This window comes from Pseudonaja textilis, chromosome 1 (genome assembly GCF_049901715.1).
Source record: "Pseudonaja textilis isolate UNSWEBS1 chromosome 1, rPseTex1.2, whole genome shotgun sequence".
In the NCBI taxonomy this organism is placed as follows: Eukaryota; Metazoa; Chordata; class Lepidosauria; order Squamata; family Elapidae; genus Pseudonaja; species Pseudonaja textilis.
Genome location: NC_141990.1, coordinates 218,284,897 through 218,312,093, shown reverse-complemented (window position 1 = coordinate 218,312,093; position 27,197 = coordinate 218,284,897). Strand labels below are relative to the sequence as shown.

General features: G+C 39.6%; 1 protein-coding gene across 31 annotated transcripts in view; it reads left to right on the top strand.

Moving 5' to 3' along the window:
* Positions 1-27,197, top strand: part of BIN1 (bridging integrator 1) — a 109,528-nt gene that overhangs the window by 38,209 nt on the left and 44,122 nt on the right. For all 31 annotated transcript variants that reach the window (XM_026707974.2, XM_087920504.1, XM_087920497.1 and 28 more), the window contains exons 2-4: positions 16,156-16,236; positions 26,022-26,076; positions 26,966-27,060. In XM_026707974.2, the coding sequence (XP_026563759.1) occupies positions 16,156-16,236; positions 26,022-26,076; positions 26,966-27,060 (231 nt within the window). The remainder of the gene's footprint in view (positions 1-16,155; positions 16,237-26,021; positions 26,077-26,965; positions 27,061-27,197) is intronic.

Genomic DNA, 27,197 nt, shown 5'->3' with positions numbered 1-27,197 from the left:
CCAGGCGATTCACCTTCCGTATGAGGAAACAATCAGACAAAGAGACCATCAACCAGTACATGGCCACCCTCAGGACCGCAGCACTCCATTGTGGGTTTGGAACCTACCTGGAGGACATGCTCCTCGATCAGCTAGTCTGCGGAGTCAAGGATCTCCACCTCCAAAGGCGCCTACTCGCTAAGAAGGACCTCAACCTCGCACAAGCCGTCGAGGAGGCCCTGGCAGCAGAACTGGCAGCACACTCAGCCACCGAAATCCATGGTCCAACTTCCAAGCTAACGTCAGTTCCAGTCCACTCCGAGGAGGTGGTCATAGAGGAAGGCCCCAGTGATGAAAACGACATTCACCGCCTCACCAATGCCAGGCATCCGCAGGTAGGAGCCAAACAAGAAAGCATCAATCCACCCAAGCACATCACCCTGTGCCTATCCTGTGGTGGATCTCATCCAAGGGCCACCTGCAAATTCAAAGGAGCCACCTGCAACATCTGCCACAAAAAGGGGCACATCGCGAGAGTCTGTCAAGCCTCTCACAACTCAGCACAAAGGCACCCTTCTTTCTCACACTCGGGACCTCAGAGGCAAGTATTGAACTGTCGCACTCATCACCATGCCAAGCACACTTGCCATACCATTAGTAAAATCTCTCTCTCCGTTTTGCTAGAAGGTAAACCTTGTCGCATGGAGGTTGACACAGGGTCAGCGCTCTCAATTATCTCGTGGAGCACCCTCAAGAGGCTACAGCCCAGTCTATCAAGAAGCCAGCTCCAGAAGTGCCAGTTTAACCTGAAGGACTACCAGGGGAAGGACATTCCTGTAATCGGCAGAGGCAAGTTCCTTGTCAATTTTAAAGCTTTCAAAGGTCACCTACCTCTAGTGGTAGTTAACGGCAACCTCCCCACACTCTTGGGGCTTGATTGGTTTCCCCATCTCGGCCTAGGGCTAACAGGAGTCCATGCTGTCTCAACCTCTGACACTGACTCCTTATTCGCTGATTACTCAGATGTATTCAGCGATGAGCTGGGGTGTTATAACGGTACTCCTATCTCATTCTCAGTCGACCCCCAGGCAGTCCCAATCAGGCTAAAACCGCGTAGAGTCCCATTTGCTATTCGGCCTAAATTAGATGCGGAATTGGATAAATTATCAAAACAAGGGGTCATTGAGCCAACAGATTTCGCCAAATGGGAGACGCCCATTGTCACACCCCTCAAAAAAGACGGTAGCCTGAGAATTTGCTCGGACTACAAGACCACAATTAATAAGTTTTTACAAGTCAGCGCTTACCCAGTGCCCGTCATTCAGCATTTATTACACACTTTTGAACCTGGCAGCATTTTTGCCAAATTGGACATGTCTCAAGCGTATCAACAGTTCCCTGTTGACAACCAAACAGCGGAACTCCAGACCATTGTCACCCACAGGGGTGCTTTCCGGTGCAAGCGTCTCCAATTTGGCGTAAGTGTTGCCCCAGGCATCTTTCAATCCCTCATGGAGCGGATTTTGCAGGGCCTCCCTGGTGTAGTACCCTACTTCGACGACATCTTAGTCTCGGCCAGGGACAGACCCCAACTCTTCCAGAGAGTTCGAGCAGTGTTAGAGAGGTTCAGACAGCATGGCCTCAAATTAAAGAAAGAAAAATGTGCCGTTGCCACTAGACAGGTGGACTTTCTGGGTTATAAAATTGACGCCTCAGGCATTCACCCCCTGGAGTCCAAGGTTAAGGCAATTCACGAGGCACCCACTCCAACCTCCAAAACTGAACTACAGGCCTTCTTGGGGCTATTGAACTTTTACGCGTCTTTCCTGCCCCATAAAGCATCAGTGGCAGAACCCTTGCACAGATTATTGGATAAAAAATCGCCTTGGCACTGGGGTCACAAAGAAGACTCCGCTTTTCGCGCCGTCAAATCACTACTCACGTCAGAGGCGGTCCTTATCCAGTTCGACCCCAACCTTCCATTAGTGCTAGCAGCAGACGCATCCCCTTTTGGAATTGGGGCAGTGTTAAGCCACAGGCTCCCAAATGGCTCCGAGGCTCCCATCGCTTTTTTTTCCAGGACGCTCTCTGCCACAGAGCGCAATTATAGCCAGATCGATAAAGAAGCTCTAGCAGCTGTCGCAGCAGTGAAGAAATTTCACGAATTTCTTTTTGGCCACTTTTTCGAGCTGGTCACGGATCATAAGCCTCTCCTGGGCCTACTAGCTGGGGACAAACAGACCCCTCAAGTCCTGTCTCCTAGAATGACAAGATGGACCCTTTTCCTAGCGGCATACTCGTATAGACTCATACACCGCCCAGGTAAAACATTGTCCCACGCAGACGCCCTCAGCCGCTGCCCCCTGCCGGCTCCAGCTGAAGACCCTGCTCCGGTCCACGCTATCTTTGAGGTCACCCAATTGGACCTCCCCATCACTGCCCTTGACATTGCGGCCAAATCCAAGACTGACCCAACGATCGCCCAGGTACTGGACTGGGTGAGGAGGGGGTGGCCGGGCGGTGATGTTGAAAACAAATTCACACCTTTCAAGACCCGCCTGCAGGAATTATCCAGTTTGCAGGGCTGTTTGCTGTGGGGCACTCGAGTGGTCATCCCGACCTCACTGCGTACCCGAGTTCTGGAGGCGTTGCACGGGGGCACCCTGGCATCGTCAGAATGAAGGCATTAGCACGCAGCTACGTATGGTGGCCGGGCCTCGATGAAGACATCATCAGATGGGTAAGCTCCTGCCATCCCTGCCAGGAATCCCGTCCAGCCCCTCCAATTGCCACCCCCACTAAGTGGGAAAGCGCCAGCGCTCCGTGGTCCAGAATTCACATCGACCTAGCCGGCCCATTGCACGGAAAAATGTTCCTGGTGGTCGTAGACTCCTACTCTAAGTGGATTGACATGGCACAACTATCCACAACCACCACACTAGCAATTGCCAAGGTATTAACTCGCCTGTTTGTAACACACGGACTTCCAGACTCTATTGTCTCCGACAATGGCCCCCAATTCGCATCAGCCGAGTTCAGCCGTTTCGGGGCCAACCTGGGCATCCGCCACATCTTCACGGCCCCATTTCATCCTGCCAGTAACGGATTGGCTGAAAGAGCCGTTAGAACCACTAAAGAAGCCCTGGCTAGGTTCAGCAAGGATGACTGGCACCATAAACTCTCCCGTTTCCTGATGAGCCAGCACTCAACTCCGTGCACAGTCACTAATAAGTCCCCAGCTGAGCTCCTGATGGGCAGACGCCTGCGGACTGTATTGGACAGGCTTCACCCACATTACTGCCCTGACTCTCCCCTCGCTTCCACATCGGGGGCTAGGCATTTTGTCTTACAGGAACCCGTATTAGCGAGGAACTTCGCTGGAGACCCACTGTGGATCCCGGGCGAGATCGTGGCCATCACCGGACCCAGGTCATATCGGGTCAGACTGGAGGATGGCCGAGTCTGGAGAAGACACCTAGACCAGCTGCGAAGGCGTCACAGCACCCTCGTCGGCAGAGAATCAGAATTACAGACCGGGGCAAGGCCACAGCATCAACCCCACATCAGCACCAATCCCGGTGACCTGTTTATACCAGCAGCCGATCCAGGGAATCTGAACACGGACAGCGACGTCCAGATGGCTGACCAGTCCGAACCAGTCAACGGAAGCACGTCCCCAGTGACCAGCCCTACAAGTCCCGAACCAACACGAACCGAGGAACGCGTTCGTGATTCCCCACCAATCCTGCCTTCCCCTACAGACTCTGAACTGACAGACAACCCACCCGAGTTGCGCCGTTCTGGGCGCCAGCATAAACCTCCTGCCTACCTCAAAGACTATGCGTGTTCGCATCTGGGGGGAAGGGGTGTTATGTCCCTGGAACTCTAAGGAGTTCCCACTCAGGTCCGTTCGCGTTGCGGGGGCGGCTGCCCCTTCACTCATTGGTTGGTTCTCCCCAGCAGCCGGCTATAAAAGCAGGCTGCGGGGTCCAACCAGTTGCTGATCGCTGCGAGCCAGTTCCAGGCTTGGCTAGCACGTTCAGTCCTTTATTACTACAATAAAGTATTTGTTGCACTCATGCTCTGGTTCAGCCTCTCATTACCCAAACTTAACACTTAGAACATAAGGAAAGGCCACCTTGAATCAGATCAAAGGCTGCTTTAGATTAAAACAACCAAGTCATAGAAGACATTTTTGCGTTCTGGAATCTTTTAAGTAGAATCAGTGAACTGGAGCTGTGCTACAGTAGGTTTCTTAGAGTAAACTTTGGATGGAATCTTAGAGTTAAATAGGACTACAAATTCAATTCATTCAAACCTTTATTGTCAGAGTACATGTGTACCATGAGATTGGCTGAGCCTCCCTTCGTGCATCCCCCCAACACAATACAACTCACAGTGAAAGACAGAAAATCCCTAAGCCAGTGAATCCTACTAACGAACACACAATCCTATTGTACCATGTGAACTTATTGCACATTGCACCAGCCTCGCAAGTCAATCATACTATGTTGTTGTAAAGTTATTTTCCATTCAAGAGTCTGACAGCCTTTGGATAAAAACTGTTCTTCAGCCTGTTGGTGTAGCTGCCTATGCTTCTGTATCTCCTTCCTGATTGTAGGAGAGTAAAGACGTGCTGACCAGGGTGCGAGTTGTTCCTGAGGATTTTCCTCACTCTTCTAAGGCAATGAGCTACTCTAAATAGACAAAGGCTTAGTTTCTACAATGTCACATATCTTTGTTTTTACCAAAATGGAGTAAAGTGGCTATTTGTTACTTTACCTATTTGTTTAAAACCACTTCAATCATGTTACTTTTAGGTGATTTATAAGGAAAACAAATATAAGATGCCTTTAGCAACATGGTTACCCTCTTCTATAATTGTATGACAGGTTTTCCCCACACATTCAAGAAATTCGTTTGTTAAGATTTTCTGGTCACATGGAGAGTTCAGGTGATTCATGAAAAGACTTTTTTTAGATATTGTACTGGGCACATGGATAATGGCTGGTTGTTTCACTACTATTCCTCCAACTTTAGGTCAATACCCAGATATCAGCATGACCATGAATGAAGTTTTTGATCTTCAAGGAATCTAGTGTAAAGTGACCTAATCTGGATTTCCCACCATATGCTACCAAGATAGCTAAAAAAAAAGTTAATCCCTCCTCCATACTTCTTATATGTAATCTCAGTGATTACATAAAGTTTTGTCAGAAGATGCTGTGATTTACTATTTTGAGACCAATCAGTAAAATTACAATTTCTGATAATCTGCTTTTGCTACTGAAAAGCAGAAAGCACGATGAGAAATTTAGAGCTTGGCATTGCAAATCCTCTATATAACTATTCAGAAATCACTTCCACTAAATTAAATAAAACTGTGTATTGTGACTTAGATGGATGATCATATCCAAAATTATGATAGGATCTTTTTGTTTTTTAAAATGTTTTTATATACATGGTCCTTGGGCTTGCAGGCCATTGAAAACCTAAAATGCTTCCCCTCACTGTATTTCCTAAATAAAACACAGCAAAATGTGTTTTATGCTTTCTGGAATCATGAGGGTGCCCATATCTGTTCCAACAATATTATTTCATGAGTCTTCTTAGTATTAAAAAATATGCCTTATAATCAAAAATGAACCTTTTTTTAAATAGAACAGTATAAAATATAAGTGCTGAAATGGCAGAAGATTAATCAAGAGATATTGATTAAGCAGTTATGATCTGGAAGACTACAACTGTTCTGAAAATGTGTAGCTAGTCCTGGGCCTATGCCCTATGTTGTTTCCTATTGGCGCTGAGCACAAATCAAGGTTCCAATTTTTTGCCTTGAGAGGGAACTTGGTCAAGGAAGTGCTTAAAATGACTGTTTTTATTTTAAAGACCTTCTTGTTTAGAGATAATGTAGCATCATTTTCCTGATAAGGACACATTTATCCCAGAAGCACAACAAATTAGATCAGGGGTATCAAACTCATGTCATGATGGCAGTGCACATGACATAGCCGGACTTTTCCCCCCTTCGCTAAAATAGGGGTGGGCCTGGGTAGCGTGTGACACATCCAGCCTGTGGGCCGGGAGTTGACAGCCCTGAGTTAGATGGTCCCTCCTTCCTGCCGACAAAGAGCCTGAGTAGGCTAGAGTACTATGAATAGTTGATATGTCTGTGTACCTGTACCTATTGGAGCTGTTCTGGAATGGTCAGGCCCCATTTATTTTGCTGTAGAATTTTAGCACTCGGTTCTTAAATACAGCCATTCAAAAGCCTTACTTGCTTGTACTTCTGGAAATGGTATATATTTGTGACCATCCTGCCAACGCAACTAGAAGTCCATCTCAATACTCTGAATATGCAAAGCCGATGAGTCCAGTGTGCATTCCTGGGTCAAACCTTATTTTTTTAGTTGTACATAGTTGGAAGCTCTTTAAATCTCTTGACAATGAAAGAATGGATACCAGGTTAAGCACAAGTGTTGGCCCAGACGTTTGCTGCTTTTAAAAATGTGAGATGAAGAGCTATGGAGCCTCGGAGGCGCAGTGGTTAGAGTGCAGTACTGCAAGCTACTCCCACTGCAATTTGGCAGATCAAATCTCACCAAGCTCAAGTTGACTCAGCCTTCCATCCTTCCGAGATGGGTAAAATGAGGACCCAAACTGTTGGGGTTGTATGCTGACTCTGTAAACCGCTTTGAGAAGGCTGTAAAGCACTATGAAGCGGTATATAAGTCTAAGTGCTATTGCTATTGCAGTGGTTCGTATGCCAATTTTTCTACTGGAATCCAAGCACTTTATTTCTCTGTACCATTATCTTTCTCCTGCCTCTAATTAACTAACTAAAGCAAGTCTGACATAACCCAGTCCTACTGAAAAGAGTTCAAACTTTGACAGTATTGCCCTTTTCACCCTGGCACCCTAATTAAGCTAATGAACAGGAGTCCTTCCTATGAGAAAGAGTTATCTAGAGTTTTTACTCAGATTTAATTAGTTAACTTTATTTAGAGGCTGGACAGAGAAAGGGTGGCTCAGCTTTACTGTATGAGTAAGCCTGAAGTAATGGGCTTGCTGTTAGACTAGTCCTTCATAACAAAATGTCTAACGTGCATGCATGTTACCACTGTTGCATATATATGTGCTAGACATTTCATTTTTAAAAAATGAGACATAGTACATCACGTGTGTCATTCCAAGAGGAGGTCAATGTTGCCTAGCAATGAGGCAGACCAGAAATATTAGACAAAAGAAAGTGTTTGATGGGTGATGGATTCCCTTCAATGTTAAGAGCTCATTTTTAAAACAGGTTTTCAAAATTGAGGTTCTTAAGTTGGAGCAACACAATTTTTTTAATGCTGATTTAGTACAAATGTCACCAGATGTTTATTTGTTAAGGAGATAGTTAAAGCTTCCTTTTCCATATTCCTGCTATCTTTGCCATGTAAAAATGCAAGGCTTTAATGAAGTGAAATTCTTGAAGACATTTAACTGAAATATGGGAAACAAATCTTTGTGCTGTAAAGCACTTACCATCCCTGCTCTTTTCATCCGGAAAATGTCTGTCATCCCTATTATTGCCGTATCTCATCTTTCACAAAGTTAAGGGGTAATAAGTGTTTTAATATTTTTCCATTATAATGTCTGGATTATTCAGTTCAATTTTTAATTAAACTTCAAATCAGCTTTAATCAAATGTCAAAAGTACAAGTTGAGTTAAATCATGGCTTCCAAGTCTTCAGTTTAAATCAAATTAAGATTGATTTGCACAGGCCAAAGGCCACATTTCAAAAAAAAAAAAAAAGGATGGTCAATTAGTGTTTATTAATTAACATTATTGTCATTGTTCTGACTGACGAACCCAACCTAAGCAAGCACAGCTGATCCAATCTCTTAATGCAAAACTTTATTGAGTACTTTATTTCAGCAAAACCAGATATAACAATTTCCTGTGCAAACCCCACATATTTAAAGTTCAGGTGCCCCCCCCCCATTAGACCAGGTCACATTGTCCAATGGAGTCTCCTGGTATTGTTGTGAGAAAGTGTTTTGGCTCCGGTAAACACCTGCCAAAGTGTCCTTGGTTCTCACAGCTAGCATCTTGATGTCTGGAACCTAAATTGTACCTACCCCTTCCCTCCCCCCATAGTTCATTGGCAAGCTGACAGTAAAAGTGCCTTTTGAAGCGTTACAATTGTTGCATAATCCACTTGATTTATAAAACAAACTGATTTCTATCTGCAAACATACTTGATCACTCCTATATATGCACATCTATGGGCACACGGAAATACCCTTCCTTCCTTTCCAACATATAGAGCAAAAAAAAAAGGAACAAGGTAGGGGAATGAAAAGTAACTGAATTGGGCAAGACAGTAAAAAGAAAAGAATAAATAAAATAGAGAAGCTAACAAGTAACAGTTGGATAGGGAGAAGGAAAGCAAAACAAAGCAAAAGAAATAAAAACCATTGCTGGAAGCCAACAACTGATTGAGCTAGACTTGGCAAGCCAAATTGTATGCATTACTTACATATTACTAACTCTGTCTTTAAGTCCCACTGGGCAAACTGGCTGTTACTCCCAGTCCCAAAGCACACTTAGGACTTCTAGTTCTGTGGAGTCTCCATGAAATCCCATAACTATCTCCTCCGGTTTAATGGGCAAGTGCAATGAGGCTAGCCTAGCCTCATCTTGCTTCCATCCTGGTTGCCCCTTCTTTCCTAGTGTTAATGATTTAAGAGAAAACCCTGCCCTTTTCTTTTGTTAAATAAGTTACTTGTTTTAACCTGGCTGAATGTCAATAAGGCATGTCAATTCAGAGTCTATTGATTTTGTTCCTTTAGTCTAGTTCAGAGATTGTAGTAGTTAATAATCATTTTAGAAGGATCACTGCTCTGGATGGAAGAGCCTGGCTCTGAGGAAGTCTCATCCAAAATAATACACTGGCAAAAATAATCCAGCATATTGGAGACTTGAAATTCTATTTTGTTCGTAGCTGTAAAATCATTTAAAACTTTATTATTCAGATATGTTTAACATGTCACTTTAATTGTGCACTGGAGATATGTCAAGCTCCACCTAGTATCCAAGAATGTAAGATTTTAACAAGATTTGTTAAGTTACACGAAAGACTCTTGGAACTTGGATATTTGTATGTCTTGTCCCTTTTAAAAAATCATTGATTGTATTCAAATAGACCTCCTTGATGCCTTTAATCTTTGGAGTCTCTTTTGATTTAGGCAGAAACTCAGACACAAACAGAATATATCTTCTTGTTCTGCAGTCTTCTTCAAACATCCATTTTCATTCCTGGGCTCAGAGGACATTTTGTTTGAAGGGAAAGATGGTCTGGACAATTATCCAGCTTGCAAGCACCATAAATGCATGTGGTTGGCTGCTGTGCAAAACAAAAAAGAAACCAACAACATCAACAACAAAACAAAAATCCAAAACAATACTTAGAGGGGCTTTGGCCTGATTCAGACAGTATGTTGTCATGTTATTGGGGTCAGTTTCCAGCCTGTATGTTATTGCTGTAATTAAAACTGCTGATCTTCAACAGGTTTGTGGGAAAATAAAGATACAAGGAGAGCTTCACAAGATTACATGCAACCCCATCAAAGGTTTATCTCTCTGTTGCATATATGTGATGAGGCAGATGGCTCAGTGGTGAAAGATGCTGAGTTTGTCAGCTGCAGAACTGACAGTTTGGGTTTGAGACCTGAGTGCCACGTGACAGAATAAGCTCCTGTTACTTACCTCAGCTCCTGCCTACCTAGCAGTTTGAAAGCATGCAAGTGCAAGTAGATTAATAGATAGCACTTTGGTGGGAAGGTGACAACATTCTGAGCACCTTTGGCATATAGCCACTTTGGCCACATGACCACGGAAATTGTCTTTGGACAATGCTGGCTCCCTTGGCCAAGAAATAGAGATGAATACCCTGCTCCAGAGTTGGACACTACTGACAAGGAAACCTTTACCTTTTTAAGTATGTGTGATCTTCCGCTTTTCCTTCTTTCAGGCAGCAAATTCCTTTACCTCTTCCCCCTCAAGCCAATAGTGAGTGTTACGTTGATTGACTTTTTCAACATAATCTTTCCATGGGCAAATCTGCTTAATACCTGTAATCAATCTAACACTCCAAACCAAGTAAAGTCTTAGATTTTTGTCTGATCTCATTATGCACGACGGCGTTACACTGGGAGAGGGCAAACCCACGTTGCTGAGGAATATTAATATTTGACACCATTTGTACTCTTCAGGGAATGGGTGTTATCCTGTGAGCTCACTGATAATTAACGGGAAATAAGCATATTACTGCATATTTCTGTTCCCAGCTGTTGTGTCAGCTAAAACTCTCATGCTGAGTCCCTGTCTGAGTCCAGTTTTTGATTTAAATACACATGTGTGGGAGAGATGGTAGGCTAAACTATTCAATTCTACTTTGGGTTGAGTCCCATTCCAGTTCCTGAAGGCTGGGAGCTGCCTGTTGTGTTAACAGCATCTAGCAGCATCTTCCTGTCTGCTCTGATGCATCCACATGTTTTCTATTTCAGTCTTCTTGGAACTGTAAGACTGTGTTCTTTATAAATTGTGCAACTGCTGTGTTTTATGCCTTTTCAGAATCAGGCTCTTCTAGAAATTTTGAATTTTAGGAGAAAATCCTCCATAAAATTTTCACACTAAAAATATAGACTTGTTGATGACTGGGGTTTTCTTAGTGCTACAATGTGAATAGGGGTAGGGGTATATAGCATGAATAGGGGTATATAATGTGCAAGGTGTTTGATGTTGTCAGAGACAGAAGGGCATTTGAAAAGCAGATTTTCTTTTGCTGTCTATTTTTTAAGCACTTTCATGCAAGTCATTTTAAATATCTACTACCGTACTTGATGCAAATATTTTAAATACATATGAATTATGTATATCTTGTGTGCAGACAGATCTAATACAATTGCTATCACTATATATACATTCTGATCTATATCATGTCACCATACAGTTTCCTTCTAGGATTTAGATAAAATAGCATCGCAAAACCTGATATAAAAATAAATACTAGCTCAAATTTGCAGATAAATGCAAACATGTATCTATTTTGTATGCTATATTTTTGTCTTCTCATTGTTTCTCCAAGTATAGTACCTTGGGCTACTTTACATATTTATTTATTTATTTATTAATCTCAATTTCTTTCCCCATCTCCTTTTCAAATATCCTGAGAGATATTTGATTGAGACGGAGATTAAAGGAACTTCCTCAAAGCCTTCCAGTGCAATGTTGTGGAAGAATGATTTAAATCTGGGTTGTTACAAATTCTTGAAATTGTATTTGCTTAACTTAAACATTTTAACCTGGTTTTTTTAGTTTATAGGATAAGCTATTATATGGTTGTTTTCTATAGAGACATACCACATATATATGATTAACTCTGGACCAAGTAAAATTGAACATGTTTTACTTGGTCTAGAGTTTAATGCATTTAGTGGATTTTTTTCCCAAAATGAAAATAGCCACAGGGTGCAGTGAGGAAAGGTGGAATACAGTTAATTATTAAAATCATAGTAAGCATGGACGTTAATCTTTTCAGAAATGTGTTCCTTCCGGGCTGTTATTTAGCAATAGGAAGACAGCTGCAAGAACAGGTTTTTTTGGGGGGTGGGTGGGACTACAGGAAAGGAAGAAAAACATAGCTTAAATGAGCTTGCTGCAATTCAGTCAGTGGCTAATCCGTGCTTCAGATTAAGTCCCCAAAAGTGCTTCATAGGACATGGGAAGCAATGTTCTGTTCTGTAGCTTTTTAAAGCAACCACTTCTTTTTCTGAGAATCACATGGCAGCTGAAGAGAGTAACTCTACAGGAAATGGTGCAACTGCAACAGCTTCAAGTGGACAGTTATAGGTAGATGATACATTTGAGCTGCCATGGGCTTTGAAAATTTTTTCTGAATTTTAACAGGGGTGTTATACATCCCTAATAATTATATCTGATTTTTAAAAGTACAGTCAGTTTACCACAGTTTGGCATTTTTGTCTGTAAATTAATTCCAAGTAGAATGTGCTTTCAAAGCACTGATATTGCAGATGTGTAATGCTATTGTGTGGTTTGTGAATCCAACTGTAGTTTATAATAGTGTTTAAACAAATGACCTGAGTTAGACATTTTCAACTGGTATCTTGCATTTTGTATGTATACTATTTTTTTTTATAGGGGAAATCTTTCAGATATAACAACATAGTCACAATATCTGCTTTGGTTAAATGAACTTTTACCTAGTTTGAAAAGTAATCATTTTACAAAGTCAGAACATATTTTGCTAAAAGAATCATCAGGATGAGGATAATATCCAAAATCTCCAGAACTATACAACTACCAACATTAAATGCTCATTAAAAACATTGGTTTATATCACTTCCACATCTCTGTCTTCTGATGGGAAAAAGTCCAACTGGGCATGACTTTGCATTTCTTGAAATTTGAATATTAAACCAGATTATTCAAAAGATCCTTGTTGAATATTTACATATATTAATCCACTGAATATGGAAAATTAAGAGCACAGAAACCAACTGTTGATACAGGTTGAGTCTATTTTTTCTGTGATTATAATGCATAAACTTGACGTTCTAAGAACCTTTTTCTATTGCTCTACTTAATTGTTGTAATGAAATCAAATGGTAGTTTCATTTTATTTACCTTATAAGGAAGACCATGTAGATTAACTACTCCAATTTTGTGGAATTTCTAAAAGGATAAGAAGGGTTGGCACAATCTGCTGGCTAAGGTTTGGCATAGGGTTGAAATTTCTTTCTATCAGTAAGAGTTGGTGCTTGATCTATTTTTTATGATCTCAAGAAGGCAAAAGCTAAGTAGGGTCAGACCTCTTTAGCTTTGGGATGGGAGACTATCTGGACATCTCAGGTTTGCAGGCCAATTTATGAAATCAAAAACACATCCTGGAAGATTGCAGGGACAAATCAATCAGAAGTCATTACCAAGATAACATGCATCTGTCACACTAATTTTGCAACCTGCCAAAGAATAGAATGCAAGACAGAGAACAATAAAGAGAATAACATTCAAAATAAGCAAAGTGACATTGCATTTACTATGCTTTTTAACGCAATGTGGTTTAAGAAGAGGTTAAACATTGAGTTGAAAGAAATGCAAGTAAGAGAAACATTTGCTTTGAAAAGAGTGTTAGAGTTACAGTTTAGGTCAGAGATTGCTCACTTTGTGCTTATGCTAGGAAATCTGGCAAAGTAACGAAAAAGGAGAAGTCAATTGAGATCATATCGGCAAGCTCAGGAAACACTGACAAATGGTAACAGAATCCCAGGGTGTGGAAAAAGGTTTCTGAAGAGGATGATGCTTAACTAGCCACCCATTCAGTCATTAAATACCAGCCTTAAGTAATAATACTCTTGTGCACAGGGATGAAATGAAACTGAAAACCATGCTTTTGGCAATGCATGTTTCAAGATTACAGAATCAGGTGTCTGCACATATGTGCGTGGGATCAAATTCCAAATGGTAGTGTAAATTGATTAGAAATTTTGATTTGTCTCTAATTATGCAATCTTTCAACAATCAATCTGTACTAGAGCAGGAAGTAGGAATTTCTTAACAGAAATGAGAGCTTGTAGGAACTGGATTATTTCTTGACCTCTTCCATCCTCTCTGGGAATTATCAGTGCTAGGATAAATGAGTACACTTCAATATCCACTATTTTTTAATCACTTCCCTAAATGCTCTTCTTCTATTCTCCATGGCAGTTTCTGAGGCCCCATAGCTTTACTCCTTATTCTAATATTTGGGACACACATGTTTTCTAAAGAAGTTTCCAAACAAAGATCAAAGAAATGAGCAAGGTCTTTACTCTTCTCTGCATGAGAATGGAAGAAATCAGTAACATGGTCTCTAACTTGCAATAATTTATGTGGAATAAAACATTCTATAGTTTATTGCTTATGGGTACACATGTACACTAGGGGCACAATGGCTCAGTGGTTAAAGACACTGAGCGTGTTAACTGGAAAACTGACAGCCCAGGTTCAAGACCCAAGTGCTTTGTGATGGAATGACCTCACATCCTTGCCCCAGCTCCTGCCCACCTAGCAGTTCAAAAGCATGCAAATGCGAATAGATAAATAGGTACTACTTTGATTGAAAGATAACAGTGTTCTGTGTGTTTTGGCATATAGCAGTGATGGCTAACCTTTCTGTCCACGTGTGCTAGCACACATGAAGCAGTGCATGTGCCCCCGCACCCCCTGCGCATGTGCGCATGACCCTCCCATGTGTGCGCCACATTTCTGGGACCCACTATACATGCCACACATTTCTGTGCATGTGCACGCCCCCTGCACATGTGTGGCAGCTACCCAATGATCAGTTGGTGGGCGGGCGGCGAGCGCTCCTGTGCAGTGGACCTGCTCTGGGGCAACAGCTCGCATGTTGGCAGAGATGGCTCTGCGTGCCACTTCCAGCACGCGTGCCATAGGTTCGCCATCACAGGCATAAAGTCATGCTGGCCACATGACAACAGAAATGTCCTCAGACAACACTGGCTCCCTTGGCTAAGAAATGGAAATGAGTACTGCCCCCTAGAGTCAGACACAACTGGGCTGGGGAAAACTTTACCTTTACTTTATACATGTATTCTTTTTCTATAGTAGCATACTAACACTTTGATGGAACAGCTATGTAGGCACCCACTGTCTATGCACTTTGACATTTTGCTTCTTTAACACACACACATTCTCATTCTTTCTCTCTCTCTCTCTCTCTCTTTCTCTCTCTCTCTCTCACACACACACACACTATTATTATTAAATGTAAACTTGGCAAATGGTCATAGCTACTCATTGTTATAGCTGGTTATCACATTAATTGAAATTGGTTTTTGGAGTGCATACAAAATAGATTATATAAATACATAATGTATAATGCTGTCATCAGTGTATGAAGGGGAAGGGGCAGGCAATTAAAGTCAATAACAGACACTGTGGCTACTATTGCTTGTGTCTTGTGTCTGTGCAGTCATTCAACGCAGCCAGGAAGGCAGCCCTGAGTTAGCTTTTGTAGGCCACCCGCCATGGCAGCAGCACACTTGACTCCATACAAAGAGCACTAATAGGAAATGGCTGATAAATGAAGTGTCTTGATTAAATTTTACTTTGCCTCAAATGGTGTGTGAACTGCATTGTTCAAAAGGGTCTCTCAATGCTAAGAGAGGCCTGGCTGATTGCCATGGCTATTCTGGTCCTTCCTGATGAGAGAATCATGTCCCTATGACAGGAGTCTCCTGGGGCTATTTCTAATCCTAGACAGAAGTATATTCAATTCTCATAAATCCAAGCGTGATAACTCTGTGCTCTGCATATGAACTTAATTCTTCTGTGTTTCACAAAAGAACCATTTTGTAGGGAAGATGCTCTAATGTTTCTGGGGGATCAGAATTGCACTGCACATGGTTGTTTTCCTATTCTTACGACTTTTCAGTGCTTCTCTAATTAAATTTCAGCAAATAAATTCAATTTAAAACCTGTAGTCTGCACAGTTTTCCCTTTATGTTGTAGAAAGCAAAGCTGGAGAAAAACTGATTGCTTTCCAGGTGTTGCTAAATTAAAGTTTCCAGCAGTTTTATTATCAGTCAGCAGGCTGGCTTCTGAAAGCAGTACCCGAGAGGCCACATGTTCCTTTCTATCATGGAACGTGGGTGGATAAAATGGGTAGGTTTTGCCCCATTGCTGTTATTGGCCATTTCTTCTTTTTTACTTTAGCAGAAAATGATGCTGGTTAAGAAAAATGCTAAGCTCTCGGTTTAGTTTTGCACCAATCGTTTTGAAAGGATAAGCTCTGAAATACGCTGAATAGACCACCTTCAACCTGTGATGCTATCTTATGCTGAACTGGGCCTTTGGATCATCTTCCCCTCATTTTCATGTTGTGATGACCATCCAGCCTGGTCAAAATCTTGAACTGGCCTTGGCACTAATTGTAGTTGGTAGCATCTGCTCTACAACTGAGTGGACTATACTTAACCTAAATTGTGTTTCTTCCTATTCCTCATTTCTACTTTATCTTTTAAACAAAACTATTGGGTTTTTTTGTGTGTGTGTAGTTGTGTGGCTGTAAACATTCACTTCTTGCTTCTTTTCATGTGCTTTTATAGGTCCTCCAGAAACTTGGCAAAGCGGATGAAACAAAAGATGAGCAATTTGAACAGTGTGTGCAAAACTTTAACAAACAGCTGGTAAGTGAGTTTTAAGGATTCATTCATTGATTGTTGTACACCACCCAGAATTATTTTGAGTTGAGATGGGTGGCCATATAAATTTTATAAATAAATAAATGAATATAATTGGTTCACTTATTCTTTTAATTTATGATCTGTCTCTTCCTTGATCTTAATTGGTACCAAACCAATGCCAGATGGTCAGGAATGGATTTGGGGTACAGTATTTAGGTTCTAGGATGCTTACTTTGGTATAAAGGATTATTTGGCAAAAATTAGAGACATTGATTGATTGCTGTAACTATTCTTCCCTCCCTGTGAATAGCACATAATATTTAAAAGTTGCAGATAGCCTCTTCTTTTAAACCTCCGGTTGTCTTTGATGACTTACTTAATCTGTAACAGAACAAATAATTATCTTTCTTTTCCAGTTCTTGTTAGACTATAACATATATCACCATAAAAATATAACTGAGCATTTTCTGCTCTATAATTGCAAAAATGCATCATCCAAACAAAAAATCACATTGTTATGAGAGGAAAAAAATGACAAAAGGTCAAACAAATTAGTCGCCTCCCAAAAGATGTACATGGTACAGACTATATCCCATTCAACACAATATGTAGAAAACTTGGATACTAAAAATGCAAATAGAACAATGAACAAAAGTAATGTCTTATACTGTTATAATGTCTTTGTTTATTGGATTCTCTTTTTTAATGTATTATATAATTTAACTCATTTTGGAACTTATGTGGAATGTCTTTTAAGTCATATTTTTGCAGAAATATTGAATAATTAAAAGTAATTAAGTACCTACTAGTTAAGCAATTAAAATCACACACTTTAAAGCATCACTATAACTATTACATTGTTTTTAAAAGAGTAGTAAATGATCTATCGGGGCTGCAAAATGCAAAGCCCATGGTCAAATGCCATATCCCCAAACACTAGTTGATTCTGTATGTGTGCAGCAAAGAAGTTTGGCCATTTTGAGCAAAACTCTTACTGGTTAGGTCAGCTTCTTGCTTAGTTCTAAGTAGCACATAAACTAATTTTACTGTGTATGTGATGCAATTTTTGAAATCATGTGTTTTTAGCTTACATTAATGCAACAAGTAGTTTTCCTTATAATGTACTGAAATGTCAAATCATATTTAAGAGTTCACCTTGCTGCTTTTTTGGATTAAAAGCATGAAGTAGAGATGTTCTCCAGTACCATGTGACCAAGTGCTTCCATTAAAATAAGTTTAAGCACAAATTTGTAGAAGATGGCCAGGCTGAGCCCGAGGGAGGGGTCAAACACACCATCCATCATGAGTCTCTGTGCTCCCACAAGAGATCTAAGTCCTTGAATTCTTTTCTATTTTTAACTTCTGCTAATTTCCCTTGACCATTAGTAGTTCAGATTCTTGTAGAGACCTTAAGCTTGCAATAAATTTCTGTACTCATTTGAACTGCTTGAATCTTCTGATTTCCCTGGCGCTTGACAAAATACACAATACAGCGCGAGCATGGGCAAATAATGTAACTTCACCAAGTGTCCTACCACAATGGACATCCTGTAATAGCTAGCTGAAGAACAGCTTTGTATCTAATTGAATAGGCAATTGTATGGTTGATACATGGGCAATAATTTGGAAACATATGTTTCTATCAGTGCCATAAATAAGGAAATATGCTTCAGTTTAAAATATTAATAATAGATGAAAAGCAATAAATTGGCTAAAGTAGTTTTAGGATGATTTTTTTCAGGGGCCATAGCACCAAATGAAGAGATTATCTTAGTCTACATGTTGCATTTATGATCCTCATTAAATTTCAATGAAAAAAATGATGTAAATAGTGCCAAACAGCAACATTTTCTCTGGCCTTTCGTTTTACTTTTGGAATTCATTATGGAACATATTTTCATTTGGAAATTCACAATGTCTCTTAGCATTGATACTGATTTCCTAGGAAAGCTTTTGTGCACAAAATTTATATATCTAAAGGACAAATTTTGTTTTTTAAAAAAAAACATTTCCTCCTTGTCAGCAAGGCATAAGACTAAATTTTGACTGTCCAGATTCTTCATCCCATAATCAAGAACTTGCTTACAGAAGTTCACAGACATAACACAGCTTTATTTAACACCAGATAAAACTTATTTATAGGCAGGTCTGATTCTTGTTCCTGTGTACAGGTACTCCTCGATTTACGACCACAACTGAGTCCAAAATTTATGTTACTAAGTGAAATATTCATTAAGTGAGTTTTGTTCCATTTTATGACTTTTCTTGCCACTGTTATTACACGAATCATTGCAGTTGTTAAGTTAGTAACACAGTTGTTAAATGAATCTGGCTTCCCCATTGACTTTGCTGGTCAAAAGCTCACAAAAGCTGATTGCATGACCCAAGAGCACTGCAACCGTCATAAATACGAACCAGTTGCCAAGCAACTGAATTTTGATCAAGTGACCATGGGGATGCTGCAACAGTCCTAAGTGTGAAAAATGGCCATAAGCCACTTTTTTCCAGTGTCATTGTCACTTTGAACTAAATGAACAGTTGTAAGTCAAAGATTACCTATAATACAGTAACCCAAAGTTGTGTACTGGTGTGAGTATTTTGGCCCACATTTTCTTCTGCATTTTCAAATTAATAGAAAGTTGGTCCCAGCCTTTCTGGCCTTGAGATTGGGTGAGGCTTGCTTAGAGTTTACAAAACTCTTCTGCCTTGCCTGAGATTCAAATTTCCATCTTGCTAGTGTCAGCCTCAGGCCTTACACTACATAATTGTAGACCCTAAATTGAAAGTTTTTTTTCCAGAAAGCAGAATTCTTGAGGGTTTTAAACAGCCATATGTGTTTTTGTAAAGTAGTATACAATCTCTCCTCTCCCCATCATGGCATTCTGTGTTTTATAATTGGTCTCTACTTGATTAATAAGTTAGCATTTGGATTGGTACCAGGGATTTCCAGGACTTCCATTACATCTTAAACATTCCCATTGATTCCTTTCCATGGATTTAAATAAAAACATCTTAAAAATAAAATGAATGAAAACTTACAAGTTTACCGGTTAATATAAACTCAAATGATGCTAACAGGGGAAAAAAAACCATTGCAATTTCTTTAAAAGTCAGTGTTCTTGGTTGGATTCTCATGAGAATTCAGCATTCTTGCTCAGGATCATTGAGATCAGGATAAAATTGCTGAAACCTCCCAGGATCTCACAAGATCTTTTTCCCCCCCACTGGGAAAAATATTTGATGCTAGAAAAACAAAGTTTACCCTTGTATAAGAATAAAACCCAAGGGGGAATATTAATTAAATACAAAAAAAGCCTCTTAAAAAAAAGGCTTTGTAATTACAATAATACAAAGCATACAAAATCATACAAATACAATCATACCAAACAGAGCTGGTTTGCTAAACAATGACATATATTTGAGACAAGCATAATTTTCCTAAGGAAGATCATTAGATATTTTAAAAGTAAACATAACATGAGCATCTGGAAATTTATATGATCTAGCTCAGGAGTCGCCAACCGTGGCAACTTTAAGACTTGTGGACCTCAACTCCCAGAATTCTTTGCTGGCTGAGGAATTCTGGGAGTTGAAGTCCACAAGTCTTAAAGTTGCTAAGGTTGGAGACCCCTGAGCTAGCTGGTTGCCCCAAATAGAAGAAAAGATGAAGTGGTGACCAACACCTGTCACTGCAGCTGTGGCGTTCCTTTTTTATTACTAGCTAGTCACTGCTACTCTCTGGGTAGACACATGGGACCTTCTGGCTACAAGGCTTTTAGTTTTGTTGAGACTACCTACTTCACTGTTCATTATCCTGCCTGCTTTGGGGTTATATTTGGGTTTGAGAAACCACATTTATGGTAGCTACAGGAAATATAAGTACTAAAGGAAGTCGATCTTACGAAGCCAGAGACCGTTCTCTATTTAAGCTGGAGTCCCAGGAAGGATAGAAATGGCATCTAGGCATCGATTGAAGAATGGGCCGATTGTTTGCTGTATTGCTAGGAAGACAAACAGACAGCTGTCTTTGCTTTGCCCTGAGCTAAGACCCTGTTTTTCTACAGTCAAGTGGGTGTGAGGTCTGCTGTGAAATGGAAGGGATATAAAATTAGCTGTGTCGCTCATGCATTACAACTGTCAACCTTTTTCTTATTCCTGAATGGGAAGGGAGTCTTGTTCTAAATACCTTGTATGTCCATTCAGAGATCTATGGGCATGCTTCCTGTCATCCTGCAAATGGCACGAGATGTACCTCCCTGTTAGCTTTGAGGCTGACCTTGATACGCATCATGTAAACCAAACATGGGTTGACTTTTTTGGCAGCGGCTCAGACATTCCAGTAATCTGAGGTACCTCTGCAGTTTGACGAACAGAACAACTGGAGCCAAGCAGAAGACAACTTTCTCCTTCACTTGATCTGTCCTTTGCATAGTTCTTCAGAATAGCTTCTGCTATTAACCAGGATGGATTAAAATATAAGAAAATAAACACAAACCCAAATAGGAGCATGCTCCTGTTTACTCATGCTATCATTTAAAAAGGAAAAACAACACCCCAGAACTATCAAAGCAACTACAGTGTTTCAGTGTTTGCATTGTAAAACAGCTCTCAGATGGACATTAGGAACAGGAATGAATACACGTTTAAAACAAAATAAAAAGGGGGTATTTATTCATTCAAAATAGTAGCATTATTTCAGGGAATAGAAATATACATAAAGTCTAAGGAATGCTTTAAATGTTCAATACACAGACAAACATAGGATATGAATGTGCTTGGAAGGGAATCTTATTGTGTTGGCTATTTAATCAGCAGATTCCCCCAACTTTATTCCTTCAATAAAATAGTTACATTTGGGACTGCTTAATTTCTTCAGTTGTAGTGGGAGTGGTTCTTGGTCGATTGACAAAGAACAGTTATGCTGTAGGCTCATAAATTCCCACTTCTGGAAATTGCTGCCTGGGAAAATATTCATGTTAAGAATATTTCCCAATGAATTAGTTTCCCATATCTAGGAACTGCTATTAAGCACAGAGCCTCCTGCCCCAGACTGTGTCTATTTTGGCAGAGGAGGGGAAAAGAAAGAACAAAATACTGTGAATGATCTTGCAATAGTACTTTAATGATCGTTAGGTTAACATACCGTATGTAGCCTAATATATGCTCTTGGTTTAATGAAAATAACTTGTTTGTTCTCTCTGGCAGTGTATTCTTTCTAGTCACTATAATTTATCTCCCATCTGTTTTATGGCATTCACTGAAGTTCTTTTAGGTATATAGAAATAATGAGCCTCAAATTCAATGAGTATCTCAATTTGAAAAGCAAATTGTGAGCTGGACCTGAAATATTCATCTGCCATATCTCTAAATAGCAAATGAAGTGTTGGTATTAAATACATCAACTTATCTTTCCTGTTCCTTTCTGTTCTGTTAATAGCATTAAACATTTGATGAGGCTTAAGACTTAATGGATGCATAATGACAGAAAGATAGTCTTTCCTGCATTCTTATGTGCCTGAGTGTCAGAGAGAAACCCAGCTATTCCTGATCTGTCACACTAAGCTGTCTATCCCCCATATACTCCTAAATTTGCAGAATAAGCTTAACCTGTGGTTATATGTATATTATACCCGACACACACACCCTCTCCAAGTATAGCTATATATGGACAATAAAAACCAAACGTTTTGGCCATCGTGAACATTTTACAGTAGGTCCTGGCATGCCTCTCATATTTAGGATGGCTTCATAAGATGGTAGGAGGCAAGTGTCAGCAATTACATGGCTGGTAACAACTGAATCTGATTCTTTGATTAATTTCGAATGCTTTTGTAGCAGTTGTTTGTCCAAGTGGAAACATGTATATTTTCCTTGCCAGAGCCAAACTGGAATTGATTATTTCAGTTTGATTCTGAGCATTTCCAAACATTTACAAACTACCTTTATTCAGGCCAAAGACCTACTTACTATGGCATTCCATTTCCTATAATGGTCAACCAAATGATTAGAGAAAGGTTAGAGGTAGTCCTCAATTTGCAACCATTTGCTTCGTGACCGTTTGAAATTACAATGGCATTGAAAAAACTGAGTTATAACTAATTTTTCACACTTATGACTGTTGCAGCATCCCCATGGTCACGTGATTTAGATTCAGAAGCTTGACAACTGACTCACATTTATGATGGTTGCACTGTCTTGTGGTCATGGATCCCCTTTGCAACCTTCTGATAAGCAAAGTCAATGGGGAAATCAGATTCGTTTAATGACTGTGTTACTGATTTAACAACTGCAGTGGTTCACTTTAACAAATGTGGCAAGAAAAGTCATAAAATGGGACAAGACTCACTTAACAAAATTTCTCACAGCAACATAAATTTTGGGTTCAATTATGGCTGTAAGTTGAGGACTACCTGTACATGTTGTAGTGCAGTAGGACTCTTTTGATCGCATTTCCTAACATTTGGATTTCAGAGGTACGCTGATTTTAATGATAATACTAATCTATACCCATGATTAGTAGTATGTGTATGTGGACATTTCCTTTGTTTTTTGTCAGTCTAATTTGCATGATAATTTCCTGTGGTAATGAATTCCATATTTTATGTGCTATTTTGACAAAGTGCTTCATTTTATTTTTCTGTATGTCTATCATATGGCTTCATTAAGTGACCATGGATTTTAGCACTATGAGGGAAGGAGAAAAAAAAATCTCTTCCAGTCACTTTCTCTGTAATAGGCAAAATTCTCTCTGTGTGTCTCTCTCGCTTTTACTTAGCTATAATGCTATCTCTTATCTCATTATAGCATTAGAGCTGATGCATTAGCCTTAGCTAGTAAAAGAGCTTCATGTTACAATGGATACAAAGATAGAGCTAGAATACCTCCTATCTATGGGCTTTTAAGGGTACCATAATGATGCCAAAACAGATTAAACATCACTCAGCTTGATCATCCATCTTAATTCTGTTTCTTGGTCTGTGTGTAACCAGAGTCAACTGCTTTTTCAACACTACCACTGGCATATTGTTACACTTTTGATGGTCTCATGATTTTCAGCATTAACTTTGGCTGGGATGCTTCTTCAAAACATGCAAAAATGAAGGAAAGAGACACATTTTAGAATTCAGCAGCTTTAAAACTGAACATATTTCAACATGGCTCCAGTCAGGAGTATGGTGCCTCCTTGGTTGGAGGTTAGCAAGCCTGCGTTCGAGACCCGAATGTTTTTGTGTGGCAGGATGAGGTTTCATCCTTCGCTCCCTGCTGGGGACATGATAGGAGCCCCCAACAAGGCAATCCTTACAAGCCAGAAGCTCCTCGATGCTTCTGATATGAGTGCAAAATAATAATAATAAAAAAATTAAAAAGGCTGAAATCAATGTGCAACTGCTATCTAAATAAATTATACCGGTACTTTTCAATTTTTATAACAAATATATCTGCACAAGCAAATCAAGTTGTACATAATACAAATTTTAAACAACTAAGTTATTTTTAAAATTCTAATTGGCCTCTGAGTTAAGTACTGTGTTTACTTCATTCTCTCGCCAAGTATTTATTTCCCTATCCCCAGACAATTAAAGGAAAGCCTATTATTATTTTTTCCCATTGCTTCAACATTTCTGGAACTGTTGCATTCTTGATAAATTATTTTGGGAGCTTGTATTGGCACCTATGGTGATTATGTGGCAGAATCTGTTTCTATTCAATTTTCAGTTGACATTATGGTCTCGTTGACATAAAGAGCAACACAGCCTACAGTGTATCCAGGGGTGGGATTCAAATTTTTTAACAACCGGTTCTGTGGGTATGGCTTAGATGGTAGGCATGGCTTGGTGGTCATGTGACTGGCTGGGCGTGGCCAACTCAACATCACTCACATCGAGGCACTCATCTCGTTGCCTGGCCTCTCATGACTGTGGGGATGCTGCAACAGTCATAAGTGTGAAAAATAAGTCACTTTTTTGAGTGCCATTGTAACTTTGAATGGTCACTCCACACAAGCAAAGTAGCAGCAAAGGAGGGGAAAAAAAACTCCAGAGAAGCTCCAGAGACAGGAAGTCTAGTCCTGCCAAGAAAGTAATATGGGTTAACGGAGAGGCAATTTCTGTAAGCAATACCAGAATGTTTCCTTCCTGCCTTCCTTACAGGATTAGGCCAGTAACTTCTTCTAACAACCGATTCTTCGAACTGCTTTGAGTGTTAACAACTGGTTCTAGTGAATAGGTGCAAACTGGATGAATCCCACCCCTGAGTATACCCCAGTTTTTCTCCTTCTAGAGATCTTGTATACAGAAAGAATTTGTAATTGACAGTTTCTAAAGCTAAGCTAAAATTTGTAAAAAGATTATCTCACTCATCTTATAAGGGTTTTCAGTACAATGAATGTAGAGTCAACATCAGCAACAGAATTGGTGCATATCTGAACATATCAGAAACATATACATTTAAGTATTGGGTAATTGGAACCCTATTATTTTATTTTAAAAAACACAAGATTAAGTATGAAGACTTAAACACTTTTAGAGTAAGAACAAGGAGGGCCATGACAGGAAACATGTATTCAGCTGGTACCTCCTGAAACAGATGTTGTATAAGCTTCCTCTCTTTAAATTCCCCCTTTATGAAGAGAAAAAGAAAGGGGAAGTGCAGTCTTTTGTACAAGCAGATGCTAGATAGATTTTTCTTTTTCTGGCTGCCAGTGTCCTTCCTTTTGAAAAGCCACAACTGTTCCCATGGCCATAGAGCATTCCATCCAACTTTTGTTGATGTTAGGTGGGAAGGGATATCCTGTATTCGACCATTCCTTTTCTTTTGTACTCTCTTTGAAGATGCACACTTTGAGGATTAAATTATCCCATATGCCAAGGGTCTTCAAACTTGGTAAGTTTAAGACTTGTGGACTTCAACTCCCAGAATTCCTGAACTAACATGATTGGAGGAGGAATTCTGGGAGCTGAAGTCCACAAGTCTTAAAGCTGTCAGGTTTGAAGACCCCCTGCATATGCAGAGGATTTGCGGAATTGGAATTATGCTGGAGATATTGGTTGGGGACTTTGAGTATTTAAATGTTAAAATGGAGGATCAGGCCTGAAATGACTTACATCCCAGTTGCAATTAAGAGGTTCTTTGTTGACTGTCAACCCTTGATGGAAACCAAGTTTCAGACCAATGAGATTGTAATTTTTAAAAGCCTTGCCCTCAAGAAGCTTTGCTGACTTGATGTATGGAGATAGGAAACTTGGAGATTCCTGCTTTATTCCAGCTGTAAACAGTTGTAAAAATTAGGTTGCCCAACTCCAACATTGGTCATTAGATTGTAACAAATTTATCATTCAAAATAAAAAAAAATCTTTAGTAATATTAATGTGACTGTTCTCTATGTACTGTAAATCTGAAGTAGACAGTATATGTAGATATCAGCAATATGGAATTATATAAATGACTGAAAATCATTTAATTGATAAGATTAAAAGTTTTAAAAAACAAAAAGAATAGTTCATTGGGAACCTAAAGGAAATTAATATGGCTTTCAAGAGATAAATGTTCTACAAAGAAGATGACATAACTAAAAAGTTGATATTTCTGCTAATTTGGGGAGTTGCATCTACAGCTAATCTTAGAAACTAGATGGGTTCATTTTAAGAGAAAAGTAATATTCTAGTTTTTGTTTTTGAGATTTTAAAGATGAACACCAACACTGGAAATTGGTATCAAAACAAACTATTGTGACCTGTTATTGTAACAGCTTACCCACTAATTCTGTTCACTTTTTTTTTTGACTTTAGTCAGAAGGATCCAAGTTACAGAAAGATCTCCGGACCTACCTGACTTCAGTTAAAGGTAATACTTCGAATGATAGTCCTACTGTTTTTGCATGATCTCCTGGGAAGTAAATTCTAGAAGCCACTATTAAGGCTTATCTTACTCGCTTTTGTTTATTGCTGCTAGGTAGTACTATCTGCATTACTTTAGAAAGTTATAATTATGGAACTAGGTAATGGTTGGAGTATAGTGGAGGTCAAGAAAAATTTGGAGCAGGCAAATATTACTTATTTCCTAGGGATGTGCTACAGATGGATTCTACTAATATTTTACAAATGCTTCAAGCTATGTCTTGTTTCATAAATTAGGATAGTAAGAGGATAATAAAGAATGGGGGAGATGCTCTATTAGGCTATTAGGCATACAATTAGGTCCCATGATGGTTAAAAAAAAATGAGCACCAGGTTTGAAAGCTTGGAGTTAGTCATTTGCTTAATAACAAGTAAATGACATATCTTATACTTTTCAGTTTTCAAGAAGCAGGAGAGATAAGCAATCATAATGCAAACCTCTTTCTGACGGGATGGTGTTCCCTCCTTTTAATTTTGTTCTTACTTTCTTAAAAAAGCTCCACAAAACATAGCTCAGACTAATTATATCAATAGATAGCAATTCCTATTTTAATTATACTATGGTCAGAAACTAGAAACTAGCCTTTTAAAAAAGGAACTTAATTTCACTCGTTTATTAAAGAAATAAATTAAATAAAGAATATTAAATCACAAGGGAGTTGATGTGTGTGACCAAGTTTTTTTGTTCATCTATTTTCTTCTTGTTGGAAAACAAATATTATGAATATTAGCAGGTCCTTTATATGTGAGCAAGGTTTTTGCTTGGGTTTTTCTTTGGGGGTGAGGGGGTGAATAATTATTTGGGTGCTATTATGTCATTCTTTTCTATTTCAAAGCAATGCATGAAGCCTCCAAGAGACTTACAGAATGTTTGCAAGATGTATATGAACCTGACTGGCCAGGAAGGGATGACACTAACAAAATAGGAGAGGTGAGGTTCCGATTTCTCACACATTAGCATAATAAATATATCGTGATCTCAAATTTGTGGAGACAGCAAATGTTAAATTGATTTGGGTGATATGTAATATTGCTGAGCCATAGTGCAGTGTTACACAAATGAATGTG